The 19,842-nt window shown below is 43.0% G+C and overlaps 1 protein-coding gene across 1 annotated transcript; it reads right to left on the bottom strand.

Annotated features, from left to right (window-relative positions):
* Window positions 1-1,050: 1,050 nt before the first annotated feature.
* On the bottom strand, window positions 1,051-19,072 carry LOC134658635 (puff-specific protein Bx42; the record flags this gene model as incomplete). Its single annotated transcript, XM_063514288.1, has 12 exons — window positions 1,051-1,186; window positions 1,511-1,676; window positions 3,137-3,236; window positions 4,913-5,054; window positions 7,927-8,060; window positions 10,614-10,755; window positions 13,470-13,703; window positions 16,849-17,030; window positions 17,253-17,332; window positions 17,813-17,995; window positions 18,653-18,810; window positions 18,904-19,072. Coding segments are annotated over 11 exons (1,686 nt in total), but the record flags the coding sequence as incomplete, so codon positions are not given.
* Window positions 19,073-19,842: the final 770 nt, after the last annotated feature.

Genomic DNA, 19,842 nt, shown 5'->3' with positions numbered 1-19,842 from the left:
AAAAATTCCAACAATGGTGTATATCCTCACCGTATACCAATACCACCCTAAATTAAAATTAATTCTATTCACCTATGAACAGAATTCATTTTAGTATAAGGAGCTAGTTAGTTATTGAAGGCTGTTTATACTAAAATGTATTCTGTTTATAGGTGAATATAATAATTAACCGACTTCAATTTCATAGAAGGAGGAGGTTATGTGTTCGGTTGTGGCTATGTTTTTTTTAAATGTATTTTTTAGTTTAGGGTGGCCAGTTACGGGCGAATTACCCTATACAGCTACATTTTTCAATAGAATACAAAACCATTTTTAGGGTTCCGTATCCAAAGGGTAAAAACGGGACCCTATTACTAAGACTCCGCTGTCCGTCCGCCCGTCCGTCTGTCACCAGGCTGTATCTCACTAACCGTGATAGCTAGACAGTTGAAATTTTCACAGATGATGTATTTCTGTTGCCGCTATAACAGCAAACGCTATAACTGAAAACAGAATAAAATAAAGATTTAAGTGGGGCTCCCATACAACAAACGTGATTTTTGACCGAAGTTAAGCAACGTCGGGCGGGGTCAGTACTTGGATGGGTGACCGTTTTTTTGCTTGTTTTGCTGTTTTTTGTTGATGGTGCGGAACCCTCCGTGCGCGAGTCCGACTCGCACTTGGCCGGTTTTTTGTATTGTATGTTTGAAAAGTAACCCTTATAAGGGGTAACATTTTTGGTAAGGCATAGTCAAATAAATGGGTTATAAAGTAGGGTCCTACTTATTAGCCTTTCTTTTTCCCCATTATGAATGTGTTTAGTGCTCTAATACACAAATAAGATATTGCTCCCCGCGCAACGCTATAATGCCTTGTACAGAGACTTAAGATTTGTTCGTGTTGCGTTCTTATTAACTATCATTGACCTAGTGACTTGCTGAATAAATTGTATTTATAAATCTGGCTTTCATTTTTACCCGACTCAGACAAAATGAAGTATACCCCTATAATCCGGAACTGCAGTTTAGAATAAAAACGCAACTTCTATTATTCTAAATGTATTTATTTCATAACACTATTTCTATCGGTACAAAATGAAACAGTAAATCATAAAGCTAAGTATTTTACATAATTTTCAACCTTAACATATTATTTGTATATATAGTACAGAATGTATTGTATGAACACCGTAGTCAAATTTCGTAATCTGAAACAAAGAATAAGTTAATTTAATATATTTATATACACACTTAACCGTTTGACCACCACGGCCACACAACAAGCAAAAGTAAACTTTTAATGCAATATATTAGGTTCATTTTATTCTTGGATGTTTTGGCGCTTGCGGCCTCGCTCAGAATCCGGGCGAGGCCGTAAGTCATAGTTGGCCTCAAGAGTAATGAGGAGTACCTGATCAGTGGCGATGTCGTTTCTGGTGCTGGTTTTGGCGCTCCCGGTCTCCCCGGGCCTCGCTGAGGTACCAGTGGAGGCCGAACGAGTCCAAATTAGTCTAAAGTATACTGTGGTGTACCTGATTAGTCGCGACGCCGCTTCTGATGTGTCTGATGTTGGGAGGGATGGTCCTGGCGCTCGTGGTCGCGCTTGCGGCCTCCCTTGTCGGCGCGCTTGGCCTCGCTGAGGAACCGGTCGAGGCCGAAAGGATCGAAGTCGGCCTCGGGCGCTGCGCTGCGTGAGGGCTGCAAACAAAAATAAAGGGTTTTTCAGGAAAATTTAAATACGGTACGAGACTGAAGAGCGTGGAATTCGTAGAGGACGCTATTATCACGAGAAGGACAGCAAATGATTTATATTTCTAATGTAACTTTAACCTCTCTGTCTCGCGTTTATTTTTTTCAAAGTTTCCTTGTACGTGGATCCGCGTTCCAGCATACGAGCGCTCAAGCTTCAAGATCGTTTTAAAGGTTCCGTCATACAGGCGCGTTTTCCGGGCGGGGCGTGAGCGTTTTATATGTAAAAGCGGCGCGCCCCGCCCGGAAAACGCGCTTGTGTGACGGAACCTTAAGGCTTTGGTGTCGCCGAGCACCAAACTGTGCCGGGCGTGTAATGTCGACTAGGCTAAGCAAATTCAATTCAATAACCCGGGGTTAACCGGTTAAACCTGGAGTAACCATGGTTACCGGTACAATTAGACACTGGGTTAACGGTTTAACTGGTTAACTCCGGATTAGTGATATGGTGCAAGTGGCGCTTAAAAGTATAATGAAAACAATAGTAATATAATATTTAAAACTTTCGCGTTTTCTATGTAATCTCTGTTTTGACATTTTGTTGGGACATCAGTTAGCCGCGACCACGACCAGTGAAACCTGTGTCGAAACGTCGGTAAATAAAGGTAATAAAATTAATTTCGCGACAGACCGGTCTATAAATGTGAGTTAACCTTTTCCACGCCGTGTCAAACACAAATGCTGTCACTCAGACGCCACATCATTGAAGTGTCAAAACTGAAATTGAACTTTATGCATATGCACGTAGGTCGATGTTGCTCTGTGGTCTGTGACCGATTAATCGGTCTTTGGCGTTGAACCTACGGTGCGGATATGTCGGGTTATTCCCACTAGTTACCACCAAGTTCTTACCAGTGGTAACTACTGGGAATTTTTATCCCACCTTTTACCACTGGTAACTACTGGGAAAAATAATTCCCAGTAGTTACCACCAAAATTTTGTTAGAGTTAAATACTAATAAAAACAGTATAAAAAAATAAAAAAAAATATAGTGTGATTTAATAAATCATTATTAAGTCGATTAGTGTTTTAGTAAACTGCCTTAAAAGGGACGAAAAAATATTGAAACAGTTTAACCGATACTAGTACAAAAACTATAATATATGCTAGGATAAATTTAATAATCCATTTAGATTATTTTTAAGTGATTTTATTCGGTAATTCAAAATCACTGTATATTTATACTATACTATTTTATACTGTTTTTATTAGTATTTAACTCTAACAAAATTTTGGTGGTAACTACTGGGAATAATTTTTCCCAGTAGTTACCAGTGGTAAAAGGTGGGAAAAAATTCCCAGTAGTTACCACTGGTAACAACTTGGTAGTAACTAGTGGGAATAACCCGATATGTCGGTCATTGGCGTCCAAAAGGTTAATATGCAATAGTAATAGTCGAGTGTCAACCTGTTCCTGGCTGGATGCGCCAGCGTGGCGCTCGAACTGCACGGGGCCGGAGCGCACCGCGCCGGCGCTCGTGCCAGAGAACTCCTTGTCGGCCACGAACCTGCACACACACACACACACACACACTAATCAATAGGGTTGTTGTGTTAACACATTTTGAATTTTATAACTAAATCTAAATGAGCAATTTGTCACAATACATTGGAAACATTTTATTTAAATAAATATTGTATGGCAACAATATACATTAACGCAATATTTCACCGATAAAATCGCAATTTCCTTGTTTTTCATACATAGAAACGGCTTCTAACGTTACTTGGTGACGTCACGATGTATTGCCATTTTCTATGAAGCGATTCGTCAGTAAAGTGCGGGTGCCAGACTTTGACCATCATTTGTGACTTTTGTATTGCTTCAAGACAATGGGTCCCATATAGACATTTGATCCTCAAAACAAACCTGATAAACTCATTCATAGACGTCTCGTAATACATTTCGGCCCGCGAAAAGCGAGCGGTACGACTGAAAACCTTTTAGAGAATCTTTTGGACCGGAAGGCCTTGACCGGGGCCTGTAGTATTCAGATCAAAAAGTTTATAGACCCCCACTGCATTTATATATAGAAAATGTATCCCCTGTGACAGATGAGTGGGGATTGGACTACTATTCAGGCTCGTCTTGCAGGCGTGTCATAGTTGCATCACGGCTTGCCGTACCCCTGGTAGATGCTATATACCATGGTCTAATAAAAAATGGTCTTCTCTTCCCAGAGTGTCACTTGCCTACGTCACAATAACATTGCCACTTTATTTCAACATAACATGTTACATGGGTACATTATATCTATGGTTAATAAGTTAATTTATTTCTTTATAATTTAATAATTTTCATTTATATGTATTTTATCTTAAATTTTACAATAACACGTAATTTTTAATTATTCATTAGCAATATCTTCCGATTCACGAAAGAAATTTCAGACGTTCGGGTAATTCTGTTTACACTACTGGCAACACAGGATAGCGCTGTCACATTTGACAATCCGCCATTTTGTCCCTAACCGACCGTCCTTGTCGAACGTGTGTTAATTGTTATTTCCTTCTCGCTCAGTGTCAGCAGTCGCAGTGTTTTCCAAACTTTTCACATCGTAAGCTTGGTAATTAATGTTTTGTTACGAAAATGGTTGGCTGCTCTATTCGGAACTGTAAGAGTAGGAGTGAAAAGTGCAGTATAGATTTGTTTTATTTTACTATGTTTCTACATGAATAACTTAAAATTAATGCCGTTAAAATAATTTTCACCGTTGATTAAAATTCTCCCACATTTTAAAGTTTGAGAACCTGTAAACAGCATGATGACGTAGGCAAGTGACAGTTAGGTCATTCGCGAATCTCGGAAGAGAGTACCAGGCGGAGTATATTATTATACCATGCTATATACCAATCTGTTTCACTCGTCACTATATGCGTCGCATACAGCACGTGCTGACGAGTATCAGACTTAATAAATTCAAAACATGAAGGGTTTGTCGTCGCCAAGATGACAGTGTGAAATTCTGTTACCTCTTATATCAAGATGGCCGAGTGTTAAATTGTATTACCTCTCTATCGGGATGGCCGAATATTACATTCTATTACCTCTGCCAAGATGGTCGAATGTTAACTTAAGTTACCACATGATGGGAGCAACATTCCCTTAAGAATTTTTTGATACTAAACTATAAAGTGGCCACTGGACACGGACAGTGGCGTAATCTTATTTGAATTAATTTACCTGCGGGTGTTAGCGATGGCGTCGAGGTCGCCATAGTTATCCTTGTCCTTGCCTCGGGTGGGCCGGTATATGTGGGCCCCGACCGTGTCTTGGTTCCGCCACGGTTTGTCGTACACGTTGTACGCTTCGTCGTCGCCGTAACCTGAAACAAGATGGAAAAGTTAACCCTTAAATGCATGATTTTTTTCTTTTTGTCCGAAATTAATATATGTATCACATAATTGTTTGCCGTTTCTAGGAAAAATAGTAAAAAAAATATATCATCGATTTTCACTGCGAAATCAGTGTTAAAAGTTGCATAGGCTAAATCATATTTTTGGAAATATATGCTATTATATTTCGTCACTTCATTTTTCAGATATAATTATATATTAACCATGTAGTTTCCCTATTGTACAGGTAGCATCGCATATAATTTCGATCGAACTTCACTTCAAGAAGTTCGTTTGATCATCAATTAGTAAAGGGTATAGGAAAAATCTTAACTGCCATCAGAAAGGTACACTATTTATGATGTTCCTATGATAAAGTTTGTAAATATAAAATAATTACAAACCCCGAAAAATCTGCCCAAAATCACATACTAAAAATCATCAACTTCCAGGTTTTTCCAAGTTTTCCGACATTTCGTCTATAAACAAATGTAATTTTTATAAATTAAAATACTGCGTAAATTTATGTAATAATTCGGAAAATTTATTAGTTTTACTATTGAAATAATATGCAGAAACAAATAGAATTTGTTTAACCCTTAATCTGTGAGCTGTCTAATGTTTTGTAGACATTTGGCAACACTATGCATTTAAGGGTTAATGCCTTATAGTTGGTCGTTCCCCAGTAGAGTAGGCACAGAAAATCACATTGTCTCTGCCTATTTTCTGCGTGACATTGCATACCTACGCGTTGCACACCGTAGACGGTGCAAAACCCCGGAGATTGCCACACGCTTACTAGCTTTGAAATGGATTACAAGCCCATCAAGCTATAGGGTATTTGACTGTATTTTAAATAAATTATTTTACACCATACATGAAATAAAGCACCAGAAGATTAATAGAGAAACGTTGACAGCAGTTATTTTTAGACACAATTTCTATTTTAAAACCCTTATAGGTACTATAAAGAGTAAGTAATTTGATTGTGACGTCACATGCTAGTGTTTCATATAAATTCCATATTGGCAAAATCATTTTGACAGTTCGAAAAAAGAAACTGATTTGACTAACAGTCAAATACCCTATTGTCATTATAGTTTGATCAGTTTTACGACAATGTTTTGCAATATTTAAGGACAACTAAGTAACGTCAACGTCAGAACCATCTCGTTGTACAGTCCTCAAATTGTATCTCAAATTCAGATTAAAGCCACATACCAGGGATGTTACGGATGCAGATTTTTTGACATCCGCGGAAGCGGATGCGGATATTTAAAGGCTCACATCCGCGGATGCGGATGTCAAGATTAGGTACTTAGAAAACGTCAAATATTACATTTTTAGTATTTTGTTATTTAAAAAAAACGAAACGTTTAGTATTTGAGCAAGAATATAGGTGCGTTATATTTAATAAACAGTAACTTGGCCGACTTTTCTGGATCTAGACGATTTCGTTATAGGTAATGACGAAATTACCTAGCACTTACGCCGCCACTAAGACGTTCCTGTACCGGCTTGTTCGACATCCGCACCCGCATAAGCTCCGCATCGATTTTATGCGGATGCGGATGTTGAAAATAATGCGAAAGTTCCGCGGTTGCGGATGCGGATGTTCGCAACATCCCAGCCACATACCAGGGATGTTGCGGATGCCGATTTTTTGACATCCGCGGGTGCGGATGCGGATTTTTAAAGGCTCACATCCGCGGATGCGGATGCGGATGTCAAGATAGGTAGGTACATAAAAAACGTCAAATATTACACTTTAGTAACTTTTATTTCAAAAAACCGGCCCAATGGGAGTCGGACTCGCGTTCTAAGGGTTCCGTACATTAAGTCCCACTCACGATTGACTGCTAATTTCTAATAGGTTTTTTTTGGCTAATGACTAAATTACCTAGCAGTCTAGCAAATACGCCGATGCTAAGACGTTCCTGTACCGACCTGTTCCACATCCGCATCCGCATTAAATCCGCATCGATTTTATGCGGATGCGGGTGTTGAAAATAATGCGAAAGTTCCGCGGTTGCGGTTGCGGATGCGGATGTTCGCAACATCCCTGCCATGATGAAATAAATAACACAAGCAGAGTAGACTTTAACGAATATATTAAAAGAAAATCAAAATTACAAGTAAGTAAGTACTTTGATGGTGACGCGGCAACATGTAGGCACACAGAGAGAGAGCGCGCCTATATGTTTAGTAGCCTATACAGGGTGTCCCAAGAAGTAGTGATATACTGAAGCTGGGAGGTAGAGGACCTAGAGGGCTATCTGAATCACCCCCATGTATGTTCCGCGATTTTTCGTATTTTCGGAGTTATGATTTTTTTAATTTTTCACCTATTTTAATTTTTCACCTATCGCCGAGTACGATGAGGTTTTTATTTATGGTGACGTGAATTATTGCGGTAGATGCTTGATTTTTTTTGTGTGCTACGCTGATAGATAGGCCAATTCAGTATGGTAACATTTACTATCGTTAGATCTTTGAATGGAATAAAAAAAAATTAATGCCAAGAAAGATAAAATTACCCAGTATGTTTTATTTTTCTAAGCGCCCTTGAAGTTGTGAACACAAAAAAAATCAAGCATCTACCGCAATAATTCACGTCACCATAAATAAAAATCTCATCGTACTCGGCGATAGCTGAAAAATTAAAAAAAATCATAACTCCGAAAATACGAAAAATCGCGGAACATACATGGGGGTGATTCAGATAGCCCTCTAGGTCCTCTACCTCCCAGCTTCAGTATATCACTACTTCTTGGGACACCTTGTATAAGCGAGTGCGAGACATTGCTCAGGCATTATTGGTAGGGGCTTGCGTTCATACTATTCTAAATTTCTAACACATACCACTGTCCATTCCTTTGGTGTTGTTGAACAGCCGCTGGTCGAACATAGCCTCGCCGCCCTGGTTGGTCTTGGCGGGCAGACCGAGCGCGATCTGCTCCGAGATGTCTCGCTCGCGGTCCTTCACTAGTTTAGACCTGAATACACATAGGTTTTAATTTAAAACAGGGCATATACAAATAATACAGAGCATTTGATCGTTCTGTTTGTCATTGAATTTTATCCGCCCTCAGAGAAACATCTCGAGTCACTTTCATATTACAGATAAGTATGTACACTGGCGTTCAAAAGTGCATGGACATTAACTGTAATAGTAAGGCATTACGGTCGACATCTGTCCATGCACTTTTGAACGCCACTGTATACGTATAACTCACTGTATAACTTTACAATATTATTTAAGTTCATATTGTAAAGTTATACTTACATAAATTATACTTACATAAAAACATGCATACTCACGGAGTGTCTTTTCAAAAAGGCTTATTTTTGTATGGTTCTCACAGAGAAATTATTCATTTCCTTTTAGAAAGAAGAGACACTCCTCAATTACAATGTCAATATGGCCGAGTGTTAGGGTCGGTTCCACTAAATCGTTTCGTCACCGTTTAAGCATTCACAAAATTTTATCGTATTTAAGTCAGTTCGTTCAGTCTCTGTCAGGAAGGTCAAATAAATATTGCACTTGAAACATAAGGACCTTTCTGTGATGGAAAGCCACAAATGCTAGATAGTTACCTCTTGTCAGGAGCGGCTCTCGCCAGGTTCCTGTCCCGCTGGCGCTCCTTGTGTCGGTCGGCCCTGAGCTTGTCGCGCTCGGCGGCCTCTCGTCCACTTCGGCCTCGCCCTTTCTTCAAATGCTAGATAGTTACCTCTTGTCAGGAGCGGCTCTCGCCAGGTTCCTGTCCCGCTGGCGCTCCTTGTGTCGGTCGGCCCTGAGCTTGTCGCGCTCGGCGGCTGAGAGGCCGCTCTCGTCCACTTCGGCCTCGCCCTTTCTTCAAATACTAGATAGTTACCTCTTGTCAGGAGCGGCTCTCGACAGGTTCCTGTCCCGCTGCCGCTCCTTGTGTCGGTCGGCCCTGAGCTTGTCGCGCTCGGCGGCTGAGAGACCGCTCTCGTCCACTTCGGCCTCGCCCTTTCTTCAAATACTAGATAGTTACCTCTTGTCAGGAGCGCCTCTCGCCAGATTCCTGTCCCGCTGCCGCTCCTTGTGTCGGTCGGCCCTGAGCTTGTCGCGCTCGGCTGCCGAGAGGCCGCTCTCGTCCACTTCGGCCTCGCCCTTTCTTCAAATACTAGATAGTTACCTCTTGTCAGGAGCGGCTCTCGCCAGGTTCCTGTCCCGCTGCCGCTCCTTGTGTCGGTCGGCCCTGAGCTTGTCGCGCTCGGCGGCTGAGAGACCGCTCTCGTCCACTTCGGCCTCGCCCTTTCTTCAAATACTAGATAGTTACCTCTTGTCAGGAGCGGCTCTCGCCAGGTTCCTGTCCCGCTGCCGCTCCTTGTGTCGGTCGGCCCTGAGCTTGTCACGCTCGGCGGCCGAGGCCGCTCTCGTCCACTTCGGCCTCGCCCTTTCTTCAAATACTAGATAGTTACCTCTTGTCAGGAGCGGCTCTCGCCAGGTTCCTGTCCCGCTGCCGCTCCTTGTATCGGTCGGCCCTGAGCTTGTCGCGCTCGGCGGCCTCTCCTCCACTTCGGCCTCGCCCTTTCTTCAAATACTAGATAGTTACCTCTTGTCAGGAGCGGCTCTCGCCAGGTTCCTGTCCCGCTGGCGCTCCTTGTATCGGTCGGCCCTGAGCTTGTCGCGCTCGGCGGCCTCTCATCCACTTCGGCCTCGCCCTTTCTTCAAATGCTAGATAGTTACCTCTTGTCAGGAGCGGCTCTCGCCAGGTTCCTGTCCCGCTGGCGCTCCTTGTGTCGGTCGGCCCTGAGCTTGTCGCGCTCGGCGGCTGAGAGGCCGCTCTCGTCCACTTCGGCCTCGCCCTTTCTTCAAATACTAGATAGTTACCTCTTGTCAGGAGTGGCTCTCGCCAGGTTCCTGTCCCGCTGCCGCTCCTTGTGTCGGTCGGCCCTGAGCTTGTCGCGCTCGGCGGCTGAGAGACCGCTCTCGTCCACTTCGGCCTCGCCCTTTCTTCAAATACTAGATAGTTACCTCTTGTCAGGAGCGGCTCTCGCCAGGTTCCTGTCCCGCTGCCGCTCCTTGTGTCGGTCGGCCCTGAGCTTGTCACGCTCGGCGGCCGAGGCCGCTCTCGTCCACTTCGGCCTCGCCCTTTCTTCAAATACTAGATAGTTACCTCTTCTCAGGAGCGGCTCTCGCCAGGTTCCTGTCCCGCTGCCGCTCCTTGTATCGGTCGGCCCTGAGCTTGTCGCGCTCGGCGGCCTCTCCTCCACTTCGGCCTCGCCCTTTCTTCAAATACTAGATAGTTACCTCTTGTCAGGAGCGGCTCTCGCCAGGTTCCTGTCCCGCTGCCGCTCCTTGTGTCGGTCGGCCCTGAGCTTGTCACGCTCGGCGGCCTCTCGTCCACTTCGGCCTCGCCCTTTCTTCAAATACTAGATAGTTACCTCTTGTCAGGAGCGGCTCTCGCCAGGTTCCTGTCCCGCTGGCGCTCCTTGTATCGGTCGGCCCTGAGCTTGTCGCGCTCGGCGGCCTCTCGTCCACTTCGGCCTCGCCCTTTCTTCAAATGCTAGATAGTTACCTCTTGTCAGGAGCGGCTCTCGCCAGGTTCCTGTCCCGCTGGCGCTCCTTGTGTCGGTCGGCCCTGAGCTTGTCGCGCTCGGCGGCTGAGAGGCCGCTCTCGTCCACTTCGGCCTCGCCCTCTTCTTCCGGAGCCCGTATGCCTAGAAAAGGAAAGCATCTGTTAAACAGGGATAGAATCAGGGTCGTACGTAAACTTATATTTTCTATGAACCACTCTCTTATTCAGCTACAGCTATACGGCTCGGCCGCGACATTACGCGACGGCGGCAGCGACAACCATAGGTGGGAACGTAAGGTCCGATCGCTGTGTCCCGCTCCAACCTATAGTTAGCGCTGCCGCCGTCGCAAGACGCTCAATGTCGTGGCCGAGCCGATACTCTAAGTTCCACGAGCGAGTCGCTCGACTTTTACCAATTGTAGATCATCAAATTAAAAACTATTGTTAGACATACTAACGTTAAGCTAATATTACGGTTAAACTCACGTGTTTTAACTATGCTCTTAGCTCTAGCCTCCACCACCTTTCTATCCACGAGGACTATAAAGTGATCTATGGAATATAAAACTAAACCAACCAGCTCTATGGTCCCTAGCCCGCTGCGCCAACATCCTCAAATGCTCTTTCTTCTCCTTCTCTCTCTGCGCCAATCTTCTCTCCAACTGAGCTCTAACTTCTGCCTTCCTATGAGGTATGAAGAGGCCTTAAAGACAATAGAAATTAAAACTAAACCAACCAGCTCTATGGTCCCTAGCCCGCTGCGCCAACATCCTCAAATGCTCTTTCTTCTCCTTCTCTCTCTGCGCCAATCTTCTCTCCAACTGAGCTCTAACTTCCACCTTCCTATGAGGTATGAAGAGGCCTTAAAGAAAATATAAATTAAAACTAAACCACCCAGCTCTATGGTCCCTAGCCCGCTGCGCCAACATCCTCAAATGCTCTTTCTTCTCCTTCTCTCTCTGCGCCAATCTTCTCTCCAACTGAGCTCTAACTTCCACCTTCCTATGAGGTATGAAGAGGCCTTACAGAAAATAGAAGTTAAAACTAAACCAACCAGCTCTATGGTCCCTAGCCCGCTGCGCCAACATCCTCAGATGCTCTTCTTACCCTCTTCTCTCTCTGCGCCAATCTTCTCTCCAACTGAGGCCTAGCTTCCACCGCTTCTGCCTTCCTATGAGGTATGAAGAGGCCTTAAAGACAATAGAAATTAAAACTAAACCAACCAGCTCTATGGTCCCTAGCCCGCTGCGCCAACATCCTCAGATGCTCTTCTTTCTTCTCCTTCTCTCTCTGTGCCAATCTTCTCTCCAACTGAGCCCTAGCTTCCACCGCTTCTGCCTTCCTATGAGGTATGAAGTGGCCTTAAAGAAAGAAATTAAAACTAAACCAACCAGCTCTATGGTCCCTAGCCCGCTGCGCCAACATCCTCAGATGCTCTTCCTGCTTCTCCTTCTCTCTCGGCGCCAATCTTCTCTCCAACTGAGCTCTAACTTCCACCTTCCTATGAGGTATGAAGAGGCCTTACAGAAAATAGAAGTTAAAACTAAACCAACCAGCTCTATGGTCCCTAGCCCGCTGCGCCAACATCCTCAGATGCTCTTCCTGCTTCTCCTTCTCTCTCGGCGCCAATCTTCTCTCCAACTGAGCCCTAACTTCCACCTTCCTATGAGGTATGAAGAGGACTTAAAGAAAATAGAAATTAAAACTAAACCAACCAGCTCTATGGTCCCTAGCCCGCTGCGCCAACATCCTCAAATGCTCTTCCTTCTTCTCCTTCTCTCTCTGCGCCAATCTTCTCTCCAACTGAGCTCTAACTTCCACCTTCCTATGAGGTATGAAGAGGCCTTACAGAAAATAGAAGTTAAAACTAAACCAACCAGCTCTATGGTCCCTAGCCCGCTGCGCCAACATCCTCAAATGCTCTTCCTTCTTCTCCTTCTCTCTCTGCGCCAATCTTCTCTCCAACTGAGCTCTAACTTCCACCTTCCTATGAGGTATGAAGAGGCCTTACAGAAAATAGAAGTTAAAACTAAACCAACCAGCTCTATGGTCCCTAGCCCGCTGCGCCAACATCCTCAGATGCTCTTCCTGCTTCTCCTTCTCTCTCGGCGCCAATCTTCTCTCCAACTGAGCTCTAACTTCCACCTTCCTATGAGGTATGAAGAGGCCTTACAGAAAATAGAAGTTAAAACTAAACCAACCAGCTCTATGGTCCCTAGCCCGCTGCGCCAACATCCTCAGATGCTCTTCCTGCTTCTCCTTCTCTCTCGGCGCCAATCTTCTCTCCAACTGAGCTCTAACTTCCACCTTCCTATGAGGTATGAAGAGGCCTTACAGAAAATAGAAGTTAAAACTAAACCAACCAGCTCTATGGTCCCTAGCCCGCTGCGCCAACATCCTCAGATGCTCTTCCTGCTTCTCCTTCTCTCTCGGCGCCAATCTTCTCTCCAACTGAGCTCTAACTTCCACCTTCCTATGAGGTATGAAGAGGCCTTACAGAAAATAGAAGTTAAAACTAAACCAACCAGCTCTAAGGTCCCTAGCCCGCTGCGCCAACATCCTCATATGCTCTTCTTACCCTCTTCTCTCTCTGCGCCAATCTTCTCTCCAACTGAGGCCTAGCTTCCACCGCTTCTGCCTTCCTATGAGGTATGAAGAGGCCTTACAGAAAATAGAAGTTAAAACTAAACCAACCAGCTCTATGGTCCCTAGCCCGCTGCGCCAACATCCTCAGATGCTCTTCCTGCTTCTCCTTCTCTCTCGGCGCCAATCTTCTCTCCAACTGAGCTCTAACTTCCACCTTCCTATGAGGTATGAAGAGGCCTTACAGAAAATAGAAGTTAAAACTAAACCAACCAGCTCTATGGTCCCTAGCCCGCTGCGCCAACATCCTCAAATGCTCTTCCTTCTTTTCTTTTTCCCTCTGCGCCAATCTTCTCTCCAACTGAGCCCTGGCTTCCACCGCTTCCCTAGCTTTCCTGTCGGCTATGTAGAGCGCCTCGGCGAGCTTGGAGAAGTTTTCGTTGATGTGAACTTGTTGGAGACCTCGGCCGTCGGCGGCGAGGCGCTTGTCCAGGGGGATGGTGTAACCTGAGGACGAAGTTTAGATGGATTAAACTGGGTCCTGACATTTATACGAAGTTGACATGTAGTATAACCTTACCTTATCTGTACCACACCGAGTACTGGCCTCCGCGACACAGGCTTGCCTAGTGCGGGGACCACCGATACCGAATTCGCATCGCACGTTAAGATAAGTTCCTTACATAAACTTGGTCAACCAGATCTTGAAGAAAAAGGCGGCAAATTTGAAAAATGTAGGCGCGAAGGGATATCGTCCCATAGAAAATTTGAATTTCGCGCCTTTTTTTACTGACAAGATTTGGTTGACCAGCTATAATAAATTAGCGAATAAGTCTGTAAATATAGATTACTTAAGTGTATTGTACCTACTTATCTTAAATAAATATATTTTCATTTTCATTTTCAGTATTGTTAACAAACCTGTACCTGGGCAAACCACCCTAATGTCATTGTTGGCATTGGCACCAAAGAAATCCATTAATTATAACAACGGATAGCACTTTCTTCAACTTGTTTATAGTTAGTCCTTAATTTTTAAGAGATCTTGAAGAAAGAGTAGGAATTTTAAAAACTTTTCGTAGGCATTGTCGCCGCCTTGTGGTTTTTCCTCGAGCGGGGCACATCTACATAGACAAGAGCTGCTTGACGCGGCAATTTCAGTGCACGCCTTTTGAATAATTTACACGGCATCTCCCTCCACTGTCCTTGGTCCATCCGCGTTGTTCATCTAGGAGTCTAGGACATCTAGGTGAACCCAAGAAAATACATACTGAGACCCAAGAGATGGAAACAGAAATAATACCAAAGAAAAGGTGGGACGACGACATAAGACAGGTCGCAGGAAAAACTTGGGGTAGAGTGGCCATAGAAATGGAGAAGATTGGAGGAGGCCTTTGCCACCTGGCAAACAGACACACAAAAATAGAAAAAAAGAGAAATATAGCTGATCAACCAAATCTTGTCAGTAAAAAAAGGCGCGAAATTCAAATTTTCTATGGGACGATATCCCTTCGCGCCTACATTTTTCAAATTTGCCGCCTTTTTCTACTGTCAAGATTTGGTTGACCAAGTATATATGAATATGAATAAAAGAAAAATGTATAGTCCGACTAAAGCAGTGGCTCCTAACCTGGGGGTAATTACCCCCGTGGGGGTAAAACTGGTATTTTACGGGGCTAATAAGCTAACCTAATATAAAAATACAACAAACGTACACGTTTTATTTTTTATTACCATTGGGAGGAGGGGTAAAATCGGGTTCCCTAGTTAGTCATAGGGGTAACCGGACTGAAAAGGTTAGGAACCACTGGACTAAAGGCTAAATATACCTACATACACCGTGTTTTTATTGAATTCCGTTAACTTCGGGGTATGATTAAGTACGTTTAAGAGAACTAAACGGCATAGTTAATTTAAAAAAAAAAATCTTTTTTTACAAAAAAAATTAAGTTTAAAAACTAATTAAATGTAGCATATAGCGTTGTTGTAACGCGGGCTTTACATATAACTCAACCAAACAATTGAAATCTGTGACATATCAATGTCATTTCGAACATCGATCGACCGAGATTGTACTTAAGTTTAGTAGCAAATTCTAAAAACTCATTCTAAACACTAATCAATATGTAAACCGGCCCTAAGGCAAGTGTACACGCTTGTAGAGGCCATAAAGGAAAAAAATAAATTATTGATTATCTCCGAAATTGAGTTAATTAGAATACCGGTGTCTTTGAGAAAGTTACTTGATTTAAGCTCAGGAATGCACCCTTGAAATTAACGGAAATAAAAAAAAGCGGCCAAGTGCGAGTCGGACGCGCCCATGACGGGTTCCGTATTTAGGCGATTTATGACGTATTAAAAAAAAACTACTTACTAGATCTCGTTCAAACCAATTTTCGGTGGAAGTTTACACGGTAATGTACATCATATATTTTTTTTAGTTTTATCATTCTGTTATTTTAGAAGTTACAGGGGGGGGGACACACATTTTACCACTTTGGAAGTGTCTCTCGCGCAAACCATTCAGTTTAGAAAAAAATGATATTAGAAACCTCAATATCATTTTTGAAGACCTATCCATAGATACCCCACACGTATAGGTTTGATGAAAAAAAAAATTTTGAGTTTCAGTTCTAAGTATAGGGAACCCCAAAAATTTATTGTTTTTTTTTCTATTTTTGTGTGAAAATCTTAATGCGGTTCACAGAATACATCTACTTACCAAGTTTCAACAGTATAGTTCTTATAGTTTCGGAGAAAAGTGACTGTGACATACACGGACAGACGGACAGACAGACAGACAGACATGACGAATCTATAAGGGTTCCGTTTATTGCCATTTGGCTACGGAACCCTAAAAAAACACGGTGTATAATATACATATTGAGTTGCCAAGATCAGGGGATGATGGGAGGTTACCTTTGGCGTTCCTTGAAATTAACAGAAATAAAAAAAGCGGCCAAGTGCGAGTCGGACTCGCCCATGAAGGGTTCCGTATTTAGGCGATTTATGACGTATTAAAAAAAAACTACTTACTAGATCTCGTTCAAACCAATTTTCGGTGGAAGTTTACATGGTAATGTACATCATATATTTTTTTTAGTTTTATCATTCTCTTATTTTAGAAGTTACAGGGGGGGGGGACACACATTTTACCACTTTGGAAGTGTCTCTCGCGCAAACTATTCAGTTTAGAAAAAAATGATATTAGAAACCTCAATATCATTTTTGAAGACCTATCCATAGATACCCCACACGTATGGGTTTGATGAAAAAAAAATTTTTGAGTTTCAGTTCGAAGTATGGGGAACCCCAAAAATTTATTGTTTTTTTTCTATTTTTGTGTGAAAATCTTAATGCGGTTCACAGAATACATCTACTTACCAAGTTTCAACAGTATAGTTCTTATAGTTTCGGAGAAAAGTGACTGTGACATACACGGACAGACATGACGAATCTATAAGGGTTCCGTTTATTGCCATTTGGCTACGGAACCCTAAAAAAACACGGTGTATAATATACATATTGAGTTGCCAAGATCAGGGGATGATGGGAGGTTACCTTTGGCGTTCCTTGAAATTAACAGAAATAAAAAAAGACACGGTGTATAATATACATATTGAGTTGCCAAGATCAGGGGATGATGGGTTACCTTTGGCGTTCTTCCAGTGACTGACGCAGGGCGGCACCTTCCAGTCGCGCTGCTGCTTGACGGACACGCGGCGCGGGGGGGAGTGCAGCACGGGCGCGGGCGGGGAGGGGGCCGCGCGGGGGATCTTCTTGTTGATCTGGAAGCGTGGCGGCTCCATAGGGTCCGACTGGGCTTCCACCATTCTGTGGAAACAAATTTAACTTTGAACAAATTGAGGAGTTCCCTAAATTCCCCATGGAAACCAATCATCAGATCAGAAGTAACTATTTTCCTGCCAAAATAAATATTACTTATTCGGACCATGGGGCTCGGAAATATCATTGAACAACAGAGAAACTCCTCCTTCTTGAGTGATAGAGTAATCTTAGACTGATATAGATCACTGGGCACTGAAATAAACTCACCTTATAACCCTCTGTTTGGCACCCGAGTTGAAAGCGCCGCCCTGCTGCGCCGGTGTGTACCGGATGTACTGCGCGGGGGCCTGCAAGGAAAATCACTATACAAGACCTTTGTAAACTCTGTGTTAACATGAGGTCATATACGTATGTATAATTTGGCAGAGAGTTTTAAATTACTACAAAATTATTTTAAAAACAGGCCAATAACAGAAAATGGCGAGAATGTAGATATTTCCGTCGTCTTCTTAACATTGTCTTTGTTTTTTAGGACCTAGGGTCAGTAGGCACTTAGGCAGGCATGATTTTACGACAGTGCCACCTGGCCATCCCACAGGGAAAGTGGGAAAACTAACTAGGCTTTGGGATTGTTTGGTTTCCTCACAATGCTGATAAAACTACTTGTACTCACTGAAAAGCTTAAAACACTCATGGTCATGTCACATTGATATGATATCACATATCTAACCCCTGACGGCCCTGACATCCGGTTTGGTATCTGCACACTTACAGCTAGGCTAACAGCCCTTCTAATCCCCCATTATAACATAGAAACTCCAACTTACAGCTTTGGGAGCAGCCTTAACGGGCAGTGCTGCGGAAATCTTAGCATTGGTCAGTTTCTCCAACGCAAGCTTGGTCTTCTCCGTGATATCCTGAATGTCATCCTCGGAGGGCTTCTGCAGAGTCGGGTCGTCCTCGGCGAGGACTTCTGATGGAAGCAGGTCTGTCAGCTTGGAGTAAATGATCTGGGAAGAATAATGAGTATAAGTATTGTTTTCCAAACAAAAGTAATAAGTACCGATTAATAAATTAAGTTTCAGCACATTGGAATCTTTTCGAGGGATGTTAAGAAATCATAAAATGCATTTTAACATATTGAGTGCCGGGAACCTGCTTGGCATGTTCTGTTTCGTAGTCGCTTTCCTCGGTATCATCTTGGGTCGTCCCATTCGTTTTTCGTCAAGTTCTTAAATTTGTCGTATTCTGCTTTCGTCACTCATTCTACATTCGTCACAATCATCGGTGGCTTTCAATGTAGAATGAGTGACGAAAGCAGAATAGGACTAATTTAAGAACGTGACTAAACACGAATGGGACGACCCAAGATGATACCCTTTCCTCTACAAAGCGGGAAATTGCTGAGATTGGCTATGAGTGAAAGTGTTAAGTTAGATTCCTCTTATGCTCTGTGTGAATTTCATGTATGAAGACAGATAAAATAAGCAGACACATTCTACTAGAATAAGTTTCTAAGTTCTGTACACAAAGTGGTCAGCAATCTTAAGACATTGCTAACTTTTAAGGATAGTTAAAACCTAGTGTGAGTAGTAAAAACTAACAGTTAGTTAAGTAGTAATAGTAACTAACTCATTATTTAACACAAAGATTAGTAATAATAATACCTTGTCAGCCCCGTGTCCTTGCCTAGCTATAGCAGAGTATTTGACCTTGCCAGTCTCATCTAACTGGACTGCCAGAGCATTTGAGGTGCTCTCTTTGCCTCGGGCACCCATGCCCAGGGGATACTGTGCTACATGGATCTCGGGGAATGCTCCACCATCTGCAAAATATGTCCAAGAGTGAGTGAGTGAGTTACCTGTGATCACCGAATCATAAACATCAAAGTATGAAGCATAGTATAAAGAAGAAACACCTCCAAAATCGTCCTCCGCCCGAGGCACCCATCCCTTCCTCTGTCCGTAAGGTGGCACACTGGTCTGTGACACCACCAGCGCGCTGCCAACTCGCATCGCCTTAAGCTCATCATCGCGGTCCCACACCTGTTGTGTGGGCGCTGGGAGTAAACTGGAAAAAAGAAGCAAAATTTAAAAATGCTGAAAGGTCAAAAAGGTACCTTTTTAAGGGCATTCCTTTGACATACTGTTATTTAAACAATAGTATATTCAAATTCAAACAATCATGAGGATTTTGAACTGATATAAGTGGTGAATAGAATGAGCATACGTCCTTCAAGATATTTATCAACGAAATTAAGACATGTGTTGAGTAGGATTTTAAGGTAGAATAAGTTATAGATTTATAGGTATTTTCGAAACATGATTAATGAGCAGTATAGAATAGAAGAGAAAGGATTAATTTAATTGGTGTGTTTTTGAGTATTCAATACCAAAAGACATCAAACAACAGCAAGTAGAATACCACATAACTACAACTAGGATTCCTAGGATAGGACTTTGACTAGATTTAAAATGGAGTCAAGGTATAACACAATTGATGTCACTGCTGGCATAAGTAAATATAATAAGTTATTGAGTAATTTAATAATTATTAAATCTAGTATCAACACACCTCGTCAGCGACGCCATTTTAATTTTTTTTTTAATGCACAGAGTGGCCAGAGTTAGGGTTGCCAGATGGTCGGGATTGGGCGGGATTCTCCAGATTTTTAGCATGTGTTCCCGATTCCCGACAAAGTGGAAATTGTCCCGAAAAACAGCTGCACGTTATAAAACAATAATTTCAAGTTCCGAACTGTCGTCGAGCGAGCGAGCGACCCGTGTCGAGCGAGTCAGCGATATCAAAACGTCTATGGGCAGAGCAAGTAGAGCAACTGACGTAGTGCCAATAATGT

The sequence above is a fragment of the Cydia amplana genome, chromosome 23, assembly GCF_948474715.1.
Source record: "Cydia amplana chromosome 23, ilCydAmpl1.1, whole genome shotgun sequence".
NCBI lineage: Eukaryota > Metazoa > Arthropoda > Insecta > Lepidoptera > Tortricidae > Cydia > Cydia amplana.
Note: the sequence above shows the minus strand (reverse complement) of the source record. Positions and strands in the feature narration are given on the sequence as shown.